This window comes from Pseudochaenichthys georgianus, chromosome 4, assembly GCF_902827115.2.
Source record: "Pseudochaenichthys georgianus chromosome 4, fPseGeo1.2, whole genome shotgun sequence".
Taxonomy (NCBI): Eukaryota; Metazoa; Chordata; class Actinopteri; order Perciformes; family Channichthyidae; genus Pseudochaenichthys; species Pseudochaenichthys georgianus.
The window spans coordinates 44165597-44186020 of NC_047506.1; the positions used below are offsets into that span (position 1 = coordinate 44165597).

Genomic DNA, 20424 nt, shown 5'->3' on the forward strand with positions numbered 1-20424 from the left:
ACATCTCTAAAAATGGGGGTACAACGGAGCTGATCCAGATTTGCTGCATCATGACGACATTACTAAAATGAGGGCTGGCTTTATGCCCACGGCCCTATGAGAAACTCGCTATCAGAAACAATGCCCGTCGTGTTTGGGAAGTAATATGGTCTGTGTTTACATTAGCAAGCATCGCTAACACTCAGAGCTAACGCTGTACTGGAGAGAGTATGTGTAAAGAAGCCGGATATAAAAGGTACTCACCTTGTGGTAAACCCGTGAGAGAGAAAGCATTTGAGCTCCATACTGTTTCAGAGAGACTGCTTGATGTGGTTTGGAACATGATATGGTGTTTAATCCAGTGGCGAACCGTGCCCCCCCCCCCCCTCCGCAGCATTATAATGTCCGTCTTTTCACTGATTTGTCGTCTTGAAAAGGGTACTCACAACAATTCCGCAACAACTTCATCTTCACCTGTTGCACTTGTCATTTCAACGTTAAAAACAATAAAACGGCAAATGAATGGCTTCGTGGCATTCATCTAGATCCTCTGCCTCGAGCCAGTTAACTAGCGGGCCTTCTAGAACACCCTGGAACCGAGGGGAACTCTGAAAGAATACGCCCATTGGCTACAAATCAATATATGATTGGTTGATCAAACTGTCAGTCCAAACGTACGCTCTCATTCAGTGCAACGGCCAGGGCCTTCGATCAAGGATGTAGAATACCTTGGTTGAAGGATATTCTACCCAGAGACCCAGAACAAGATCTGATTGGTTGCTTTCTTTTCTAACACAAAACCACTGAAATGCGTAGTGCATGGTCCGAGAAGGACAAACAAATCAACGTAACACTGTAATATTACAGATCAACAACACAGATACGATTCTCATTTATTCATTTTATATACATTTTATTTCTATAATTAAATCAATATTTTGTTTGTTTTCTCTGAGTGTTCCAGGGTATTCTCTGAATACCTTGAAGTAGGGGTGGGCGATATTGAAAAATATATTATCACGATATTTTTCAAGCAAATAAATCACAATCACGATATTTTTTCACGTCGGTTATTATGGTTATTTTTCAAGTTACTTAACAGTACAAGCACCTACAAGGTAACAGAAACTAAAACAAAAAGGAGTAACGGACCAAAATAGCATTTCAAGCTGGTTTTATTTCTGAACTGAATAACTAGCAAACTAAAGATCATGTACATCCACTGCACACATAATCTGAAATAACAACTCATATTTCTCGCATCAAATGACATCAAAACGCATTTTAATAGCCAAACTAACTTTAAAATAGGCATTTTCCACCGAGAATAAAACGAAGTTCAGCCATGTTTTTTTTTTCTGCAGGGAGAAATTTAAAGATACATAGACGCCAGACATTGGAATGAATGGTGAAAAAAAACGGGGTTTGTCAAACAGAGCACATGGTGTAGTCCAAACGATAGCTGGGGATTCTGGGTAGTGTAGTGTCTTCTGCCATCCTTTACTCCGAAAAAATATTTGTTTCTCCGAATCGAAGGGGAAAAATACAAAAGCATTGCACACAATTTAAACCAATCAATGTTGTGTAATTAACAAGCATAATCTGGTGTTTTTTAGTCGATGAGTAGTGCAGATATCACTGTAAAATCAATCGACAGTAAGGGGAATACTTACTTCCGGGTGTACGATTCTCCGTTATCCAATGGGAATGGACGCTCACATTGCCTTTAAGGGCAGCCGACATAAACGAATGCCGTGCTTCCATGAGCGTCAAATCCCGCCGCAGATGGGAATACATTGCAATCAGTTGAAAGCTATTTGCGTCCCTTTATGACGCTGAAGGAGCCTAGGAGCGTCACAACTGCACGCCACGGACACTGACCAAACGTCGCTCCTGGACGATTATGGAGTGAGAGTGTGTTAGCTAACCCTAACCCTAGCCGGACAGGGGATCGTGTCCGTCTCTGTGGCTTCAGGCTTGATCGCCGTTCAAATGACAGTTTTAATGATCTCAATGGGAATGGTTAGCGTTTCATATGCACGCAAATAAAATAAAATATAAGACAACAGAATCAACCAAGACAATAAATGAAGTGCAATACTGTCTGAATCCTGACTAGACAGCTTTAGAGCATGTCTTTCACATCAGTTTTTTTTTTTTTCAAGTTTTTTTTTATCACGATATATACGATATCTCTGAAAAAGCATATCGTGGAGACCTAATATCGTCACGACGATATATATCGTCATATAGCCCGCCCCTACCTTGAAGGCCCTGACGGTTCGCCACTGGATCACGGCAGTGTTTATCTGAGTTTCTCTCGCGGTAGTCATTCAGCGCTAAGGATCTCAGCCTGACGTTGAACCATAAAACCAAAACATCAGCTGTTAACAGCTAGCACTCAGAGCTCACAGCTCCTCATATCTGTTCAGAATAGACAAAGGTTCAACATGAACAAACCACAGACTTTCTGTGTCATGGCGAATACTAGTCAATGGTTTATTTATGTCTGTAGGACGTTGTTGTGAGTGTTGTTACGCCCAGATCTAGGGGAACCTAGGCGCAGCATAAAATGTGCCCTCTCTCCTCTTTTCCCACTCCCAAGAACATAGACAATGAGACAGTGAATGCCTTTTGGTACATTTAATTACCAAAGTTTTCTTTTTAAGTGCAACAACCCACAAAAACAAACAAATCTCTGAACACAACAATCTTGCCTAACAAATAAGAAAATAAACATACAGGACTCTTACCTACACTGACGTAAAAACAGGAGAAAACGAGAACCAACCAAAAGAAAAAGGGTTTCACACTTTCACGTAGACTTAAGGCGTGTCCAACAAGGACAGGTTAAAGTTATGTCTATCCTTCCAAGGTTTACAAAATATACCAGGACAGAAGTACAAAAGGACAGATACAAATACGCAACAGTTGGGAGCAGGAGAAGCTGAGTCGGAGAGAGCGGCGCAGTGACTGCATGGCTGCAGCTTAAATGCTCCCCTCTTCTTCAGGTGGACCAATTAGCCTGTTGAAGGTAGCTAATCAGCTAACGGGCACCACCTGCTTGCTCACACACACACACACACACACACACACACACACACACACACACACACACACACACACACACACACACACACACACACACACACACACACACACACACACACACACACACACACACACACACACACACACACACACACACACACACACACACACACACACACACACACACACACACACACACACACACACACACACACACACAGGAGGAGGGAAAAATCTCTACACACAATACACATAACGACCAGGGTCGTAACAGTGTGGACGGAGCATATACAGCGTTAGCTTAGCCTGATCAATCCGATCTCCATTCAGAAAACACGCAAAGGTTTTTCGCCTGCCGTCTTGTCTGGAGACTTGTCAAAGCATTAATTCATGGCTTTTCCTAACCGGTATCAGAATGTTGTTACTTCAGCATCATTTTGAAACGTGTGTTCCAATGAAATCACGGTAAAATATGTTCATTTTGTTGTTGTGGTTCTAGCCCCCTGGCCAGCGAGTCTTGTTTGAATGATGCGAGTAAACACAGCTGACAGCCGCGGTGAAACTCGAGCGTTTAGAGAGCGATGCGATAAGAGCGATTAGAGCGAAGCGAATATGCGCATCGCGTCCGGTGTGAACGCACCATTAGGCACAGTGTCTGAAGGAACTAAATTACACATGCAGCATCATTATTTTTAGGATTAGTTTGCCTAGCCTACAAACAACCGCAACCCCCCACACTACCTGGACAATGTTAATGTTAGCATGTGGCAACTTTGTTTAGCAGTTTAGCTGCTCAGTTGTCTGTTATAGCATTGATTTGAAAAACCTTTTTTGTTTATATTCAAATCAATGCGATACAACATATATATTCTAATGCTATACAACATAAATATTCTAATGCTATACAATACAACATATATATTCTAATGCTATACAACATAAATATTCTAATGCTATACAATACAACATATATATTCTAATGCTATACAACATATATATTCTAATGCTATACAACATATATATTCTAATGCTATACAACATAAATATTCTAATGCTATACAACATATATATTCTAATGCTATACAACATATATATTCTAATGCTATACAACATATATATTCTAATGCTATACAACATAAATATTCTAATGCTATACAACATAAATATTCTAATGCAATACAACATATATTCGTATTGCTTTATTAAAAGTGATGATTTTAGGACATTGTAGTTAAACTATTGCTGTTTTAAGGACTTCTTCAGTTTGACTTTTGTCCAGACTTCTTACTTCCATAACCCTAACATCACTGGTGCTCCTGTCCTTAAGGAAACGGATCATTCTAGCCTCTAGAATGAACATTCTACAAGATTGATGTTGTTGTGTTAATAGTTTGGTGCTGGATTCTTTCATTGGTTCATCTTACTGTGATCCGTAGTGAAGTTTGCTCACTTCTGACATTGGCTCTAAGGTCCTTAGAGACTCCATGTTGACATCATGTCGTTCTTGACTTCACAAGTCCCAGCTCCAATTGTATTAACTTTGGTCTTTCTTCATCAGAACCATGTGGAACAATGATGACCAGACGGGACAGGTGGCTGCCAGGATGGAGACTACTCTGGGCAGTGCGAGCATCTCCATCTCCCAGCAGCAAGCACCGAAGAAATTTGCCCCTGTGGTCGCACCTAAGCCCAAGTTCAACCCTTACAAACATGCAGGGGAGCCCACCCACTCGGACCCTGCAGGTAACACCAGGAGAAACCACTCAATCACTATTTCCACTAGCTGGAGTTAATCTTAAAGCAGTCTTCACATGATACGTTTGTTAGCCAGCTAGCTAGTTTTGTTTCTATGGTTACCTCCCCTGTTTGCGTGCTCCATACAGTTGTCATCTGATTGGTTACATGTCGAAAGGTCGAAGGAAATCGAGGGCAAAGTTTAAATAATTAGAACTTTGAGCGGCTTCTCATTGCGCGGCTCGCGAGCCTCATATGGTTCGCCAAGCTTTAATTGGTGGCTCGCATGACGGTAGGCTAAATAAAGGGGTGATAGACATGGGTCCACATAACGCAGGTACGCATGCGCGGTAAACATCTGAAATGCGTAACGTCACTTGTGTCACGAAGCGTCTTTGCTTACTTGATAGGTCATCAAAACAAAACACATATTTCGTCTACACGTGTTTCTTGTCAACAAGTGGAGTAAACTATTGACATGTCCAAAAAAAATCTAAAATACATTTAAGCAGCCACTTTGGCGTTTTGCTCCCTGCAATAAATCTTCGAACGTTCTTGGACTGATTGAACTGGGTGCTGGCCGAGCCGCGCTGGCCATAACCGACGGACCTGTGAAGCTTTACAGGAGGCAGGCTTAGATCACTGGACGACAGAGTTGGTGCCGTGTGCACAGACAGGGCTGCTGTTAACGTCGGTGTGTACAACAGAATTGTGCCAAAACTACGCCAACTGGCAAGGGAGACTCCCCTGTGCACATTCTGTGCCCCGTGCACACACTGGAGAACTGCGCAAAATCAGCTGATCGCAACGTTCATGTTCTGTGGTCAAGCTGCTGCAGTTTTATTTACGGCAAGGTGGAGCAAAAACCACAGCTGCAAACTTAGGGTGTTAATGGATGAGTTTGAAATCAGACAGAGGTGGAAGAAGTACTCAGATCTTGTGTAGGAATACTCTGTTAAAGTAAAAGTCCTGCTTTCAAAATGTTACTCAAGTAAAAGTAGAAAAGTATGATCATCAAAATATAGTGAAAGACAGTAAAAGTAGTCATTGTGCAGATTGGTCCATTTCAGAATAATATATATGATATGTTTTATAATGATTGATCATGAAAGTGTTCTCAAAGCTCGTGAAGGTGCAGCTAGTTTGAATGACTTTGTATACTGCAGGGTAGCTTGTAGGGCTGTGCATCTTCACTGGTCTCACGATTCGATTCGATTACGATTATCCTGTCAACGATTCGATTCAATTCGATATCCCGATGCATCACGATGCATCACGATTCATACCAATGCGTTCCATCCTCAATTTTCTATATTACTGCACATGGCTTATAATAACATAAATGTCTTGACATTAATTTATAAACCAAAATAAATGAATTGTATAGGTCTAGCCTCCCTATATCTGTGTGTGAAATTGTTCCATCCTCAAAAACAAAAAAATAATGCTTCTGCAGTCTAGCTGCAGCTTCTAGCAACAGTCTTCTGTTAAAAAAAGGATACTGAATGTCCTGAATGTGGCACCACACACAGGACTTGAGTCTGAACATAGCAGACAACAGGAGTATTTACAACAGCATATACCAACTAAAATACTGCATGTGGGTGCACACTTACATTCTCTGTCTTACTGTTACATAAATCCCATGAATGTATGAGATTAAGTTAGCTTCATTATATCTCAGTGATTAAGAGAATAATAAAGTTTCTATCGGGTCACTATCAGCCTGTCACTCATTATTTTCAGGGAGGGGGTGGGGTTTGGAGGAACAGAGGAGACGGTGATCGCGGAAGCTTTTTTCCTCCTGCCTTCACAAACTTTACACACGTATATATCGTCTGAAAATTGCTAGAGGGCATTCATACTCTGCAATCCAAGACTTAATTAAATCCACCAAAAACCTGACATGATTGTAACGTGATTATTTTTGAAAAACATAAATCCCTGTGTCTCTGAGCCGCAGCGACACGGAGTGATTCAGAGCGGGTCCTTCTGCTGTTGATTCTGGACTGGTGTTCTTGTGTTGGTGGATAAAGCAGACTGCTCCGTGTTTGGTGTTGCTGTGCCGCTGTGCCGCTGTCATGTCTGTTCCCTGATCTCTGCGTCACCGACCGATTTGATATTAAAGTGACAGAAAAAAAAACGTTATAGTAAAGCCGCGGCCGGAAAATCAGGAAGCAACGTTACTACGCTATAATCGATTATCTTCCGTCACTGCATCGATACCGAATCGTCCACGTCCGCATCGCAATGCATCGTAGAAACGATTATTTTCAACACCCCTAGTAGCTTGTGGATTTACTCCAGGTGGAACTAAAGTCTGATTTAACACTTGATTATATTTCACATCATTCATCCACATCTGTGAAGTAACTAAAGGTATTCGATACATAGTGGAGTAAAAGTACACAATTTACCTCTGAACTGTAGTGGAGTATAAGTACAAGTAGCATAAAATAGAAATACTCAAGTAAAGTACAAGTATCTCAAAATTGTACCTAAGTAGAGTACTTGAATAAGTGTACTTAGTTACTTCCCACATCTGAAATCAGATATGACTTCAAGTCATGTGATCATTTCTTAGTCACTACACTAATTCTCCTTGACCTCTCTGCAGCCTTTGACACCATCTCCCATAATATCCTCCTCACCCGCCTGTCTGAACTCCTTGGCCTCACTGACTCCGCCCTCTCCTTCTTCCACTTATACCTCTCGACCGGACCGGACACAGTTTGTCACACACGCTGGCTGCAGCTCCCCCTGTGCCTCTGTCAACCATGGAGTACCCCAAGGCTTGGTGCTCGGTCCCCTTCTATTCACAATATACATCCTTCCGATTGGTGATATCATCCGCAGCCATGGTCTCTGTTTCCACTCCTATGCCGACGACACCCAACTGTACATCAGCACAAAACGTTCTGCCCATCTCCCCCCTCAGTCACTAATCAACTGCCTACGCGAAATTAAAACCTGGATGACCACCAACCTACTCAAACTAAACAGTGATAACACTAAGCTCATGGTTGTGGCCCCCAAGGCACTGCTCGGGAAGGTTGGAGATCTGCTCCTCAACATCGACGGTTCCATCATCTCCCCATCCCCTCTGGTCTGCAACCTTGGTGTTGTCTTGGATTCTACCTCAGAAATATTTCAAGAGTCCGGCCATCACTGTCCGACTCTGTTGCTGAGAAGCTGATACATTGTTTTATTACCTCACGCCTCGACTATTGTAACGGACTCCTGTCCGGGGGTTCCCAGCAAAACCCCGAACAGGCTCCAGTACATACAGAACTGAGCTGTCAGGGTACTCACACGCACCAAGCCCTGGGAGCACATCACCCCCACTCTATTCAACCTCCACTGGCTCCCGGTCAAGTCCCGCATCACCTACTAACTCCTCCTCCTCACCTACAAATCCCTCCATGCCCTCTCCCCTCAGTACCTCACAGATCTCCTCCACCCATACATTCCGTCCCGCACCCTTCGATCCTCAGACTCCGGCCTGCTCTCCATTCCCCATTCACGCCTCCGCACCTTCGGGGACCGTGCCTTCAGTGTCGCTGCCCCCACCCTCTGGAACTCCCTCCCTGCAGAAATCCGCAACGCCCCTTCTCTCAACATTTTCAAATCAACCCTTACAACTCATCTGTTCAACATCGCCTTCCAACAATAACTCACTCCCCCCCACCCCACTTACACTTCCATTTCTGCCCCCTGTTTTATGTTTATGTTTTTTATGTCTTGTCCTTGTATGTTTCTTTGTAAAGCGACCTTGAGGTTATGAAAGGCGCTATATAAATTCAAGTTATTATTATTATTATTATTAGTATTTGATCCTTCAACTTGGCCTCAGGAAATGCAAGGACTTCACAGTTTTGTCAACAAGTTTTTGAGACAGCAAATCGGAGGCTTAAACAGAGACAGGGAGGTGCATCTTCATCATCTTCATCATCTACCATGCAAGAAGTGGAAATAGAGGACAGTGAAGGAGAAACTGAGGAGGACAGTGAGGAAGACTGCACTTATTAACACCACGCTTCATGTGGGGTGAGTACCAAACGCCGTCTCCTGGTACTCATCTGAGTAACTCACTAATGCCCTTTTCACACCAACGTGGTTCCCGTTCTAGCTCCGTGCTTGTGCTCTTCTGGTTCGGAACCGGTTTTTCTTTTCAGCCCCCGTTTTGTTCACACCGCCCAGAGCCCGACTGTTGCTGCTGCGTAATGATGTCCCCGTTTACGTCGGTGATTTTCTCCCCAACGGCGCTCACAACAACAACAACAACAACAACAACAACAACAACAACAACGGGGGACTGCGTCGGGTCGATGATCGTGTTGCTTTTAATCACACGAAGCCAGATTAAATTAAATAACGACTTCTCCAACCTTATACTTTTCTCCAGAGTGCCGTGGTTCATTGTTTATTAATGTGTTTCAGCGGCATTTACCGACCGCTGCAGTGCTGCTCTTCCACCGGAGTTTATTCTCCCGTTAGCTCCGGGTTAGCTCACACGGCAGCGGCCGCTGTAAAGTATTCACTGTCTGACTGTCACACAAGCAGCTGATGCATATCCCCAATTCCCCATAAGTGAATGTGTTTCAGTCTGAATTGACGCTGTTTGGCATCACAATGCTGTTATTAAAGTTTCTCTGGTATAAAATGGGTGATGTTGGCATAGCAACCAAAGCTAAACTGACTATAACTTGACTACTTGTTGCTGCTATCCTATTGTGGCATAAGCCGTTTTCTACAGGCACATTTTACCGGCGTATTTTTCATTATGATTCTACTTGTGATAGTCGGACATGACAACCTGTGCAGCCCATGTATTGATTGCATCCGATAGCTGCAATAATACAAAACAACACGTCTGCCTCTCTCCACAATGATCGATAACAGTGAACGGATGGTCAAAGTAAGGCACAAATAAACAGAATCACACGAAGCCTGGTTAGTGTTGCCTGACTTTATAAAGTGTGTTTTTTTTATAAGTGTGTGGTTGCGTTCTAGTCACTTTGCTCAGCGCTACTGCCTATTTCAACTTTTAATTGCCGTACTCGCCTTTAACTGTTAGCTCAGGTTAATCTCGCCCCCCTCCGACTTAAGCGTGACGTATGCGGTTCTTGCTTCTAGAGCGACCATTTTTTGGCACCGGTTTTCGGTGCTTACCAGTTTTCGGTGCTTAGAGCCGGCTCCGCTGCGGTGAGACCAGGAAAAACCGGTGCTTATCAGGCTCTAGCTCCGAACCGGCCCTGGAACCGCGTTGGTGTGAAAGGGGCATAAGAAAGTTATGTGCACCCCTGCTTATTAATAATAATGCATTTATTTTATATAGCGCTTTTCCGAGTGCTCAAATACGCTTGACATTATAGTATTGGTTGGCTGCATTGCATATTGTATGTTCTGGGTGGGATGACAGATTAATAAGCAGACATGCTTATTATAACTGTATGCAGCTTTTTATACTTTGCGGTATAAGTGGCTCTCCTATTGACTTTGTCCTATCAATGCGGCTCGCATGTAAAAAATAGTGAAGACCACTGCTCCAGAGGAACAACGGCAACGTCAGCGCAGAACTGATTTAATTACTCTCCTGAAGGCAGCTGAGAACTGTCGTCTTCACTGTTCTGCCTGATCAGACCGGGTCCAGACTGTCCAAAATCTCTTTCATTACAAACATCTGACTTTTTCTCCATCTTTGGTTTCAGTCCCCAATCATGTTCCACTTCTTCTTAACTGAGTTATTTCTCTGAACAATGAAGTGTGCAGCTCTCCGTCAGGAACACATTGACCTGAGTCCTCGTGTCTTGTTTTGATTGTGGGTAAAACACCAGCTTTATATGTCTTAATATTTCAATTTAAAAGCAACTCTTTCAAACACAATTATTGAAGAATATTATGGTATTAGTTCAAGTAATACACATCACATAGCAGAGCTGTTTAGCATTACTTTTATAGAGCAATCATTTGATGTATTTATACAATCCTAAAAAGCTCATTGATATAAAAAGAGGGCTGGAGAACAGAATCGTATCATACCTAATGATGCTGATCACGGACACACTGCTTCATCCATCCCTACGGTAATTATTGTTCATTGCAACACCGATCTTTTTTTATGTTGTGGCCATTGTTTCTATAAGTATCAGAACATTGGATTGTTAAGGTGTGCTCTGACTGAACTCAAATATTCTGCTTAATTATCCTTTGAGTACAGATCAATGGTGTGTGAATTTAGTTGGCAGCGGGTCCTCTGATGGATACACATCAACATTTTGTTAGTGGGCTGTGATCACTCTCCTTTCTTTGCCTCTGTGCACGTTTAGAGTGGAGGTTATAGGCCTTGCATTCTTTGCACATTTGCTTCATAATTACAGTCACATATTAGCATTGTGACAGAGGCCTTGTTGCATGCCTAACTTGTCATACACATACAGAGCAGGACTGTGGTTAGCATGTGTGAGTCCAGGAAGCCTTGCATGCTCGGCTCTTTTAGGCCCCTGGGAACTGAGGGTTTGTTTTTCCTAAAAATAGTTCTAGTGCCACAAGATATTATGCAATGAACACATTTACTGATCGTTTCTACGTGTAACTTACTGTATTTAATTAGTTGTTTTTTTCTATTGCAACAGGGTTAAAGTGTGGAATTATAATCATACAAAGTTTCATCTGAGGCTGAGATGATTGAAAATAACGTAGAATACTTATAAGTAGCCTATACATACAGTGGGGCAAAACAGTATTTAGTCAGCCACCAATTGTGCAAGTTCTCCCACTTAAAAAGACGCGAGAGACCTGTAATTTTCATCCTAGGTATACCTCAACTATGAGAGACAAAATGAGGGGAAAAAAATCCAGAAAATCACATTGTCTGATTTTTAAAGAATTTATTTGCAAATGATGGTGGAAAATAAGTATTTGGTCAATAACAAAAGTTCATCTCAATACTTTGTTATATACTCTTTGTTGGCAATGACAGAGGTCAAACGTTTTCTGTAAGTCTTCACAAGGTGTTCACACACTGTTGCTGGTATTTTGGCCCATTCCTCCATGCAGATCTCCTCTAGAGCAGTGATGTTTTGGGGCTGTCGCTGGGCAACACAGACTATCAACTCCCTCCAAAGATTTTCTATGGGGTTGAGATCTGGACACTGGCTAGGCCACTCCAGGACCTTGAAATGCTTCTTACGAAGCCACTCCTTCGTTGCCCGGGCGGTGTGTTTGGGATCATTGTCATGCTGAAAGACCCAGCCACGTTTCATCTTCAATGCCCTTGCTGATGGATGGAGGTTGTCACTCAAAATCTCACGATACATGGCCCCATTCATTCTTTCCTTTACACGGATCAGTCGTCCTGGTCCCTTTGATGTTTCCACCCCCATGTTTCACAGTAGGCATGGTGTTCTTTGGATGCAACTCAGCATTCTTTCTCCTCCAAACACGTCTAGTTGAGTTTTTACCAAAAAGTTCTATTTTGGTTTCATCTGACCATATGACATTCTCCCAGTCCTCTTCTGGATCATCTAAATGCTCTCTAGCAAACTTCAGACGGGCCTGGACATGTCCTGGCTTAAGCAGGGGGACACGTCTGGCACTGCAGGATTTGAGTCCCTGGCGGCGTAGTGTGTTACTGATGGTAGCCTTTGTTACTTTGGTCCCAGCTCTCTGCAGGTCATGGACTCGGTCCCCCCGTGTGGTTCTGGGATCTTTGCTCACCGTTCTTGTGATCATTTTGACCCCACGGGGTGAGATCTTGCGTGGAGCCCCAGATCGAGGGAGATTATCAGTGGTCTTGTATGTCTTCCATTTTCTAATAATTGCTCCCACAGTTAATTTCTTCACACCAAGCTGCTTACCTATTGCAGATGCAGTCTTCCCAGCCTGATGCAGGTCTACCATTTTGTTTCTGGTGTCCTTTGACAGCTCTTTGGTCTTGGCCATAGTGGAGTGTGAGGTTGTGGACAGGTGTCTTTTATACTGATAACGAGTTCAAACAGGTGCCATTAATACAGTTAACGAGTGGAGGACAGAGGAGGCTCTTAGAGAAGAAGTTACAGGTCTGTGAGAGCCAGAACTCTTGTTTGTTTGGAGGTGACCAAACACTTATTTTACCGAGGAATTTACCAATTAATTCATTACAAATCCTACAATGTGATTTCCTGGATTCTTTCCCCCCATTCTGTCTCTCATAGTTGAAGTAAACCTAGGATGAACATTACAGGCCTCTCTCATCTTTTTAAGTGGGAGAACTTACACAATTGGTGGCTGACTAAATACTTTTTTGCCCCACTGTATGTATGTATGTATGTATGTATGTATGTATGTATGTATGTATGTATGTATGTATGTATGTATGTATGTATGTATGTATGTATGTATGTATGTTTGTTTATATATATATTAGGGCTGGGCAAGTTAACGCATTATTATCACGATAACACATTCATTCATTAACAATTATTTTATCGCGCAGCCATTAACGCATTTTTTATTTACTTATTTATTATTATTATTTTGAATGTCAGTTTCTCACTGGCTCTGAATACACATACAGACAGACCATGGGTCACAGGAGGGGGGATGTTGATCAGTATTGACTTAGGATGGGCGTCATCACGCCTCTCAACCAATGAGAGCATTTTGGGGACTGGTACTGAACTCTGACATGGACACTTTACATCTCTTCAGACGGAGGAGTTGATAGAACCAGAGTGTTTTGGAACAAATGCAACGTTTTCCTATCTCTGGACTCTAACAAACTAGATCAAATGTTATTGCCCTGGCAGTGTAAATAGCTTTGGTTTTATATTTGATTTGATCACATTAATGAATACCCCCCCCCCCGGTATGCAGTATGTTTTGTAATGTAAGATATTTTCCAAAACTCAAAGCCTCAAACCCCCAGAGAGCCCTACATTACCAAAACAAGGAAACGGTTATGAAATGCAGCCAGCAGTGACCTGTCTGCTGATCCAGATGTTACGCCTTGTTTAAAACAAGTTCTTAGACGGGTCCTTTGAGAGCTCTGCACACCTCCAAAGGGCGGGGGGGGGGGTCATGTGTGGTTTGGCTCTGCTGTATTTACAATTGATTACACAATCATGTGGTGAGATTAGCTTCTTCTCTATTGTCATAGAATAAAATACAAAATGGATCGTGGCTCTTTACCTCTGGACCTCCGTGTTCACAGATTATTTATTTCTGCAAATAAAAAATAAATAATGTTTCCCCATTGATGATTTGTGATTGATGATCATTAAAGACTTGTTATTTTTCATTTTAATACAAAATATTTAATCCAAAGTATTTTATCCACAATTAATCATTGTCTGGGTGCTAAGAGGATTAATGAAAGTAAATAAAGCGGGAGGGGAGACGTATGTAGATTATGTTGTAACATAAAGAAATGTAAATGTGTGAATTCATGCCACAGTCTCTCTGTTAATATCTCCTGACCTCAGTGGGAGCTGTTCACCCCACGCTCTGGGTTTTATCTGTTACACTGTTCTATGACAGCAATTACACAAAGTTGGAGAAGCTTAGAATATAATGTTTGGAGCGATTCAGTTGTAGTCATCTGTAATGTTGATCAAAATGGGAAATATTCAAGAAACACAAACTGATACATGTTTTATTTAACATGATCTTATTTCTAATATCTAAAGAATGCAGCATGTTGTATTAAAAATTCAAAAGGTTACCACAACAGCATTTTGACATTAACATTTAATAATGAGTCGACATATGTGCATTTTTAACACACACACATGTAAAGCCATCTGCACACATCTCCACTTGTGAAAGGATAAGACGTCTTTATGAACAGCTTATCTGGGTCTCCTTTTTTTATTTATTTAATATCTTTTATATCAAATGTGGGGACTGTCTGATGTGAAATTGCGGATTAGCATAAAAATGAGGGACAAGTCAATTTGGCACGGCGCCTCGCTGTCCCTTTTGTCTGCCGGGACGCGGCGTGAGCGTCTGGGCCGTGCTGACGGAGCGGACAAAGAGCGGGGCGGCGCTCAGACAGAGCCGCCCCACAGGTTCAGGGAGAAGTTGTTCTGATTAGAGCCCCAGCAGGAGGAAGTGACCCTTCGCTCAGAGTTCCTTACAGCAGATCAGATGTGAGGCTTTAAGCTGATCTCCATGGGACACGGGCTGCAGGCAGGTCAGGTCTGATTGCTTTCTGCACAGACAGGTCAGCATTCCTCTCCTTTACGCACCTTCTTATGCAACATGCATGCATGGAACTTTACGTTTTGAGGATGCAGATCATTAAAAACACTTGGATTTCAAGAGAACAATCCAGATTTAAAGTGTTTGATTGTATTTGTAACTTTCATAATCAATCACTAACTGGCTGAATAGTGTCCTTTTCACAGTATATACATAATATATGGTGATGTCAAACGATAGGTATACTTTGGCCACCTATAACTGGTTCCAAGTATGTCACTTAACACAGCTCTAAAGTGTTACTCTAACACCCACACACATGAAGGTGATGTGTGTGTGACCCGTAGCAGCTGTTCGAGACTCTGCAGCTAGGTGGACAAACATCACAAATAACCGAGGACATGCGAGGCAGCGCAACAGACCTCCGGACAAACAGTATCTTCCTGAGACCCATCGGTTCAGTTTGGCTGCAACAGTACTGCCACCAGCACGTTGTGTATCGTACGCTGGCAAGCTTAGAATAGTTGAACAAGCCTTTGAGTTCTTGGCAGACGGAGGAGGCACCAGGTGCACAGGTGCATTGTGGTATACAATGGCCTTCTTAAAGTCTCTTGTAAACAAAGAGACTTCACAAGCGTTTATGCTAATAGCTTCCAGTGTACCTTGACACTCTTAGGTTTTTACTGAAAGCTGCAGAAGTGTATCCTGGGTAACATGTGTTGCACATGTGCCAATGGGTTGGAGTGCAGCTGTGTGCTTAGATCAACTCGTTATCAAGTCTTCTCTTACTAGACGTCAGTGTTAACTAGGCACAGCGCAGGAGGCTGGGCGCGAAGCTCGCGGTCCACTTCAGGCCACTGACGTCTTCTGATTGGATGTTGCCCTCTTTGTGTCCACAGCATTCTAATCAGTATTGTGGAGGGATCTCCAGGACCTCTGCCTTGCACTCAGGCTGAGGAATACGGAGACAATCTGATATCGTGTTTTTACCTCTACCAGAATATCAATACTGCAACAATATTGAATGCTATTGGTGTTTTCATAACATATTTACACAATGAGATGTTTGAGGAATAAGGATTAGCAATGTGAATATAATGACTGAGTGGTTTAAGGAGGAATCTAAGTCTCAATTCACAACATAAATATAATATGTATTGATATTGTTACTGTATATTGCTCAGTAGTTCCATTAAAACACTTTGCTATTAATGCAACGTGTTTAAATGTGTTATCTCAGTCGTGTTTGAATGCTTTATTCTTTATTATTTACTGTAAGTAAATGTAACAAAAAGGGTACATCCTTACGGGGCATCCTTAGCAGCATCTCTATCACATTCATATTGTCTGAAATCTATTACTTATTATTTCATGTCGGTGTATGTTCCAAGGCAGGAAGAAGCTGCTGTTGGTTACGAGAGGGTTTCTGGTGAGATAGTGGAAGTTGGAAACCTCTGTGAAGTGCTGTTTGTGATCCAAACTTTTCACGCCAAGTTGCCAGAGAGCCGCTAATTGTTTGCTCAGAGCAGTTCAAAAGTGTCGACCATGTGCAGACGCTGTTTTCATTCCTCCCTGCTTGAGTGGCCAGAAGCAAACTGACTACCGGTTGTTATGTCAGAGTCCCTCATGGGTGGCACCAGGAGAATTGACAGGAAATCCACCAATGAGTGTGTGAGTCCCCGTAGAGCCCACAGGCCCGCTGAGGGCCCACACACACCTTCACGACGTGTTGCGTCTGCACACGTGAACCATGTGATTCTTTTCATCTTCACTTTCAACTTTTCTTTGTTCTCATGATAATTCCTTTTTTCACAGTGTACAACTTGATGTTTGCATTGTCTCGTGTGTGTCGTTAGTTCTTATGCAGACGTTTCACTTCCTCAAAATGTCAGCTCCATCCAGAAGGGTCAGAGTATTGTGAAAATATCTTTTCTTCATATCCTGTCTGTTCTTTCAAACACAATCAAAGAAAGTTTCTATGTTGAGTACGATTTCAAAAGAAGGGTTTCACTGGAATAAGCAGCTTCTTCTCAGAAGAACTGCTCTGCCATCAGAGGAGGTTTGAGTATGGTCATGGGACAAGACGGAACACATCCTATATCACAACATATGCATACACTCTGAAGCTGCTGTGTTAAGGTGGACACTTTAAATAAAGTATTGTTCCTATGTGATGTATCTGTTTGCGTTGTTCTCGTGTTGAGCTGCCGTGTCCTGTTTTAGTCTGCAGTCAGGTTTCAGTGGAGCTCATATTATCCTAGAACACCAACAACAACAGAACCAACGTTCTTAATAAGATAAGATACAATATACTTCATTGATCCCACATTGGGAATTGTTTTTGTTGCGGCAATATGTAAAACAAAGTATTGCACATAATTACAAATAAAAAATTGTCGAAAATAAACAATTTTACAATATAAACATCTCAAAATGGAAGATAAAACAGAACTAAAAGGGTGAACATATAACTGTTGATTGTGAAGATAATAATGTGTAAACTATCTGACAAAAAACACATTTGAAGGGCTAAATACACAAACACAATATAAAAGTAGGATTTTATTTACATTTAGTGTACAATAATGGCATATTAAATGAAATATAAAGGTACAGTGTGAAGTCATAACTCTTCTTTCTGAGCCAAAATATGTTATGAGCTGTTGTACTTGTATTTATAAAACCATGATGGTGACACGTGCAAAATGACCATCAACCTTTTGCATTGACATTGCTCGTCACCGATAACAATATGCGCAACACAAGCTCCTGGCTCTGCGTGTGAGAGGAGGCTTCGTGTTTCACGTGTTGCTCCAGGTCCTTCTATTGGTTCCGGTGTTTAAGGTACTTGCATACAACAAGCCATTCAGAGGCTTCTCCGTGAAGGAGACGAGGACACCTGAGGGCTGCAGCTCAGCTCTCCACCTTGTGAGGATGCACACCTTCTACTCTTCCTCACTCCACCTTGTGAGGATGCACACCTTCTACTCTTCCTCACTCCACCTTGTGAGGATGCACACCTTCTACTCTTCCTCACTCCACCTTGTGAGGATGCACACCTTCTACTCTTCCTCACTCCACCTTGTGAGGATGCACACCTTCTACTCTTCCTCACTCCACCTTGTGAGGATGCACACCTTCTACTCTTCCTCACTCCACCTTGTGAGGATGCACACCTTCTACTCTTCCTCACTCCACCTTGTGAGGATGCACACCTTCTACTCTTCCTCACTCCACCTTGTGAGGATGCACACCTTCTACTCTACACTCCACCTTGTGAGGATGCACACCTTCTACTCTTCCTTCATGCAGGAACACCAGCGTGTGTTGTTCCTGATCTGAAGTCTGCTCCCGGGGGAATACTCCTCAGAGCAGCAGGAGCCACTTTGGGTTCCTCCTTTACACTTAAAGCAAGTATATCTCCAAAGACCTCGAACCCCTCCTTCCACCCCCAAACCAAAGGAAGTCATACATCTCTCCTCTCTCCGCATCATGCTCATTAAGAGAGGGCTCGTCTGCTCTGCTGCAGCGCAACATGGAATGAAACGGCTCCACACTGATGTCAACACAATGTGCTCCCTCTCAGCCTCTGCCACAGAGCACTTGGAAGGGAGGGAGATAAAGCACGCGGCAGTGGCACACAGACACACAGACACGTTGTGATGCAAAGGTATCAGGGCCGTGGTATGTATAAACTGAAAGTGCCCAGGTCGGGGGGGGGGGGGGGGGGGGGGTGAGGAGAAACCCAGCATTAACTATTTAAAGTTATACATTCATGAGGAAACACAACTTACATTTCCTCAGAGCTTGAAGTTGTACATTTGCTAGAAAAACAACAAAGATATTCTTCTGAGAATTCAAAAGAAAAAACTCTTCTGTTCTGATTAAATAACATTTCTGAAAAATGCTCGGACAAATGGTGTTTAGTTGTTGAGCAGTATGCTTCTCTTTGAGAAGTTCGACATGTTGCGGTAAGCGGGTGGAGCTTGGGGAGGGCGGGAGATGCATTAATACACGTATGACTACATCGGGGTCTCAACACCAGGCGTTCACTAAGACCACACCAAAGAGTCCCACAGCGTGTGCTCGCTCTGTACACATCGACAATGGCATCATATAGTGTACACCGTGTTACCTATGTCTCTTACTCCAATGCCTTTATCGTAGCTGGAAAACAGATCAATACTCAGATGCATCTTAACACTGACTGATAGCTCGTACAATGTGCGACTTTCGTCTCAGAGATGCCCCCCCCCCCGGCTCTGTGCGACATGCGAGGGCTGTGCTCAGATCAAAGAGGAGCTCTCAGGGACCGGGTCGTGATACTGTCCGTCCTGACGGGGTGCTGGCTCGCTGTGTGTGCACGCTAACACCAAGCTCTCAGATGAATCACCATCTTGTGTGCGCCCAAACAGACAGCCACACATGTGTGTGTCTGTGTTTGAGGTCTCTTCAGTTTGCCTCTCCGCTAGTTCCAGCCCTTCTGTGAGTCGTGGGATGATGTGCTGGCTTTGTGCTAAGTCGCTAAGGAGCAGATGGCCAGTGCTCGCACACGTGTGACTCTGATATTATTGTACATATGTAAATCTGTGAACATATGCTCAACCTTCAGCCCCCACAGAATATATACTAATCCTCTTGTATTCCTACACAGAACTGTTCTCCGGGCTGTCTCTGTTCGTCATCGCTCCGTCAGCCATTAGGCATATACTTGAAGTGTTTACAAATGTGTCCCTTACTTGAAACACAAAGTTTAATATTAGTCCTATGTCACAGCTGGATCCGTCTCCACCCCTTTTATCTCCCCCTTAACAATACTCCGGATCCCGATAACCAATTACACCTCTGATGGCCTCTCAAATAACTGTAATCACTGATTAGGATTCCTTGTTCAGAAAGCAGCGACTTCAAAGTAATTGCTCAATAAAGACGGGGAAGTTGTCGTATTAAGTAGCTCTTCCTGCTGCTTCTCTCATTAGCGCTCACTTGGAGCTATCAACTCCCCATTGTCACAAATGGAGCCGGCTTCATTCACAGCACAGAGGCTCTCCCTCTCCTCCCTCTCCTCCCTCTCCTCCCTCTCCTCCCGCTCACGGCTCTGACATGACGAGAGGCTGTCTGCTCGGTCAGAGCTGCACAGCAGAAATCGAACAGCTCACCCTGTTTAGATTCATTAGAACAGTGGAGGGGCTAGCGTTCCCTGGACGGCGGCCACATGGACCTGTGGGTCTGACGTCTCTTTCAATCAGCTCGTTTGGCTGTTGCTGTCGGGAAGCCAGCGAGGGATCGAGCGCTTAGTTTGGGGGGAAATGACAGAAATAACAACCTGTGAATGAAAGTCATCATTTCCAGTTCAGATCTTTACAGTTAAAAGATGTGACTTCCTTTTTTTGAGAAGTGTGTCCTCCAGTTATTATAGTGCTCTTCTGTGGGTGAGAGGGAAGTCACATTTGATTTGTACAGCATGTGTGCCGGTAA

The 20424-nt window shown here is 43.1% G+C and overlaps 1 protein-coding gene across 1 annotated transcript in view; it reads left to right on the forward strand.

Annotated features, from left to right (window-relative positions):
* lpp (LIM domain containing preferred translocation partner in lipoma) overlaps window positions 1-20424 on the forward strand; it is a 160998-nt gene that overhangs the window by 38060 nt on the left and 102514 nt on the right. Inside the window, 1 exon segment of the mRNA XM_071202954.1 lies at window positions 4589-4773. Coding sequence (XP_071059055.1) covers window positions 4593-4773 — 181 coding nt within the window. The 5' untranslated portion in view covers window positions 4589-4592.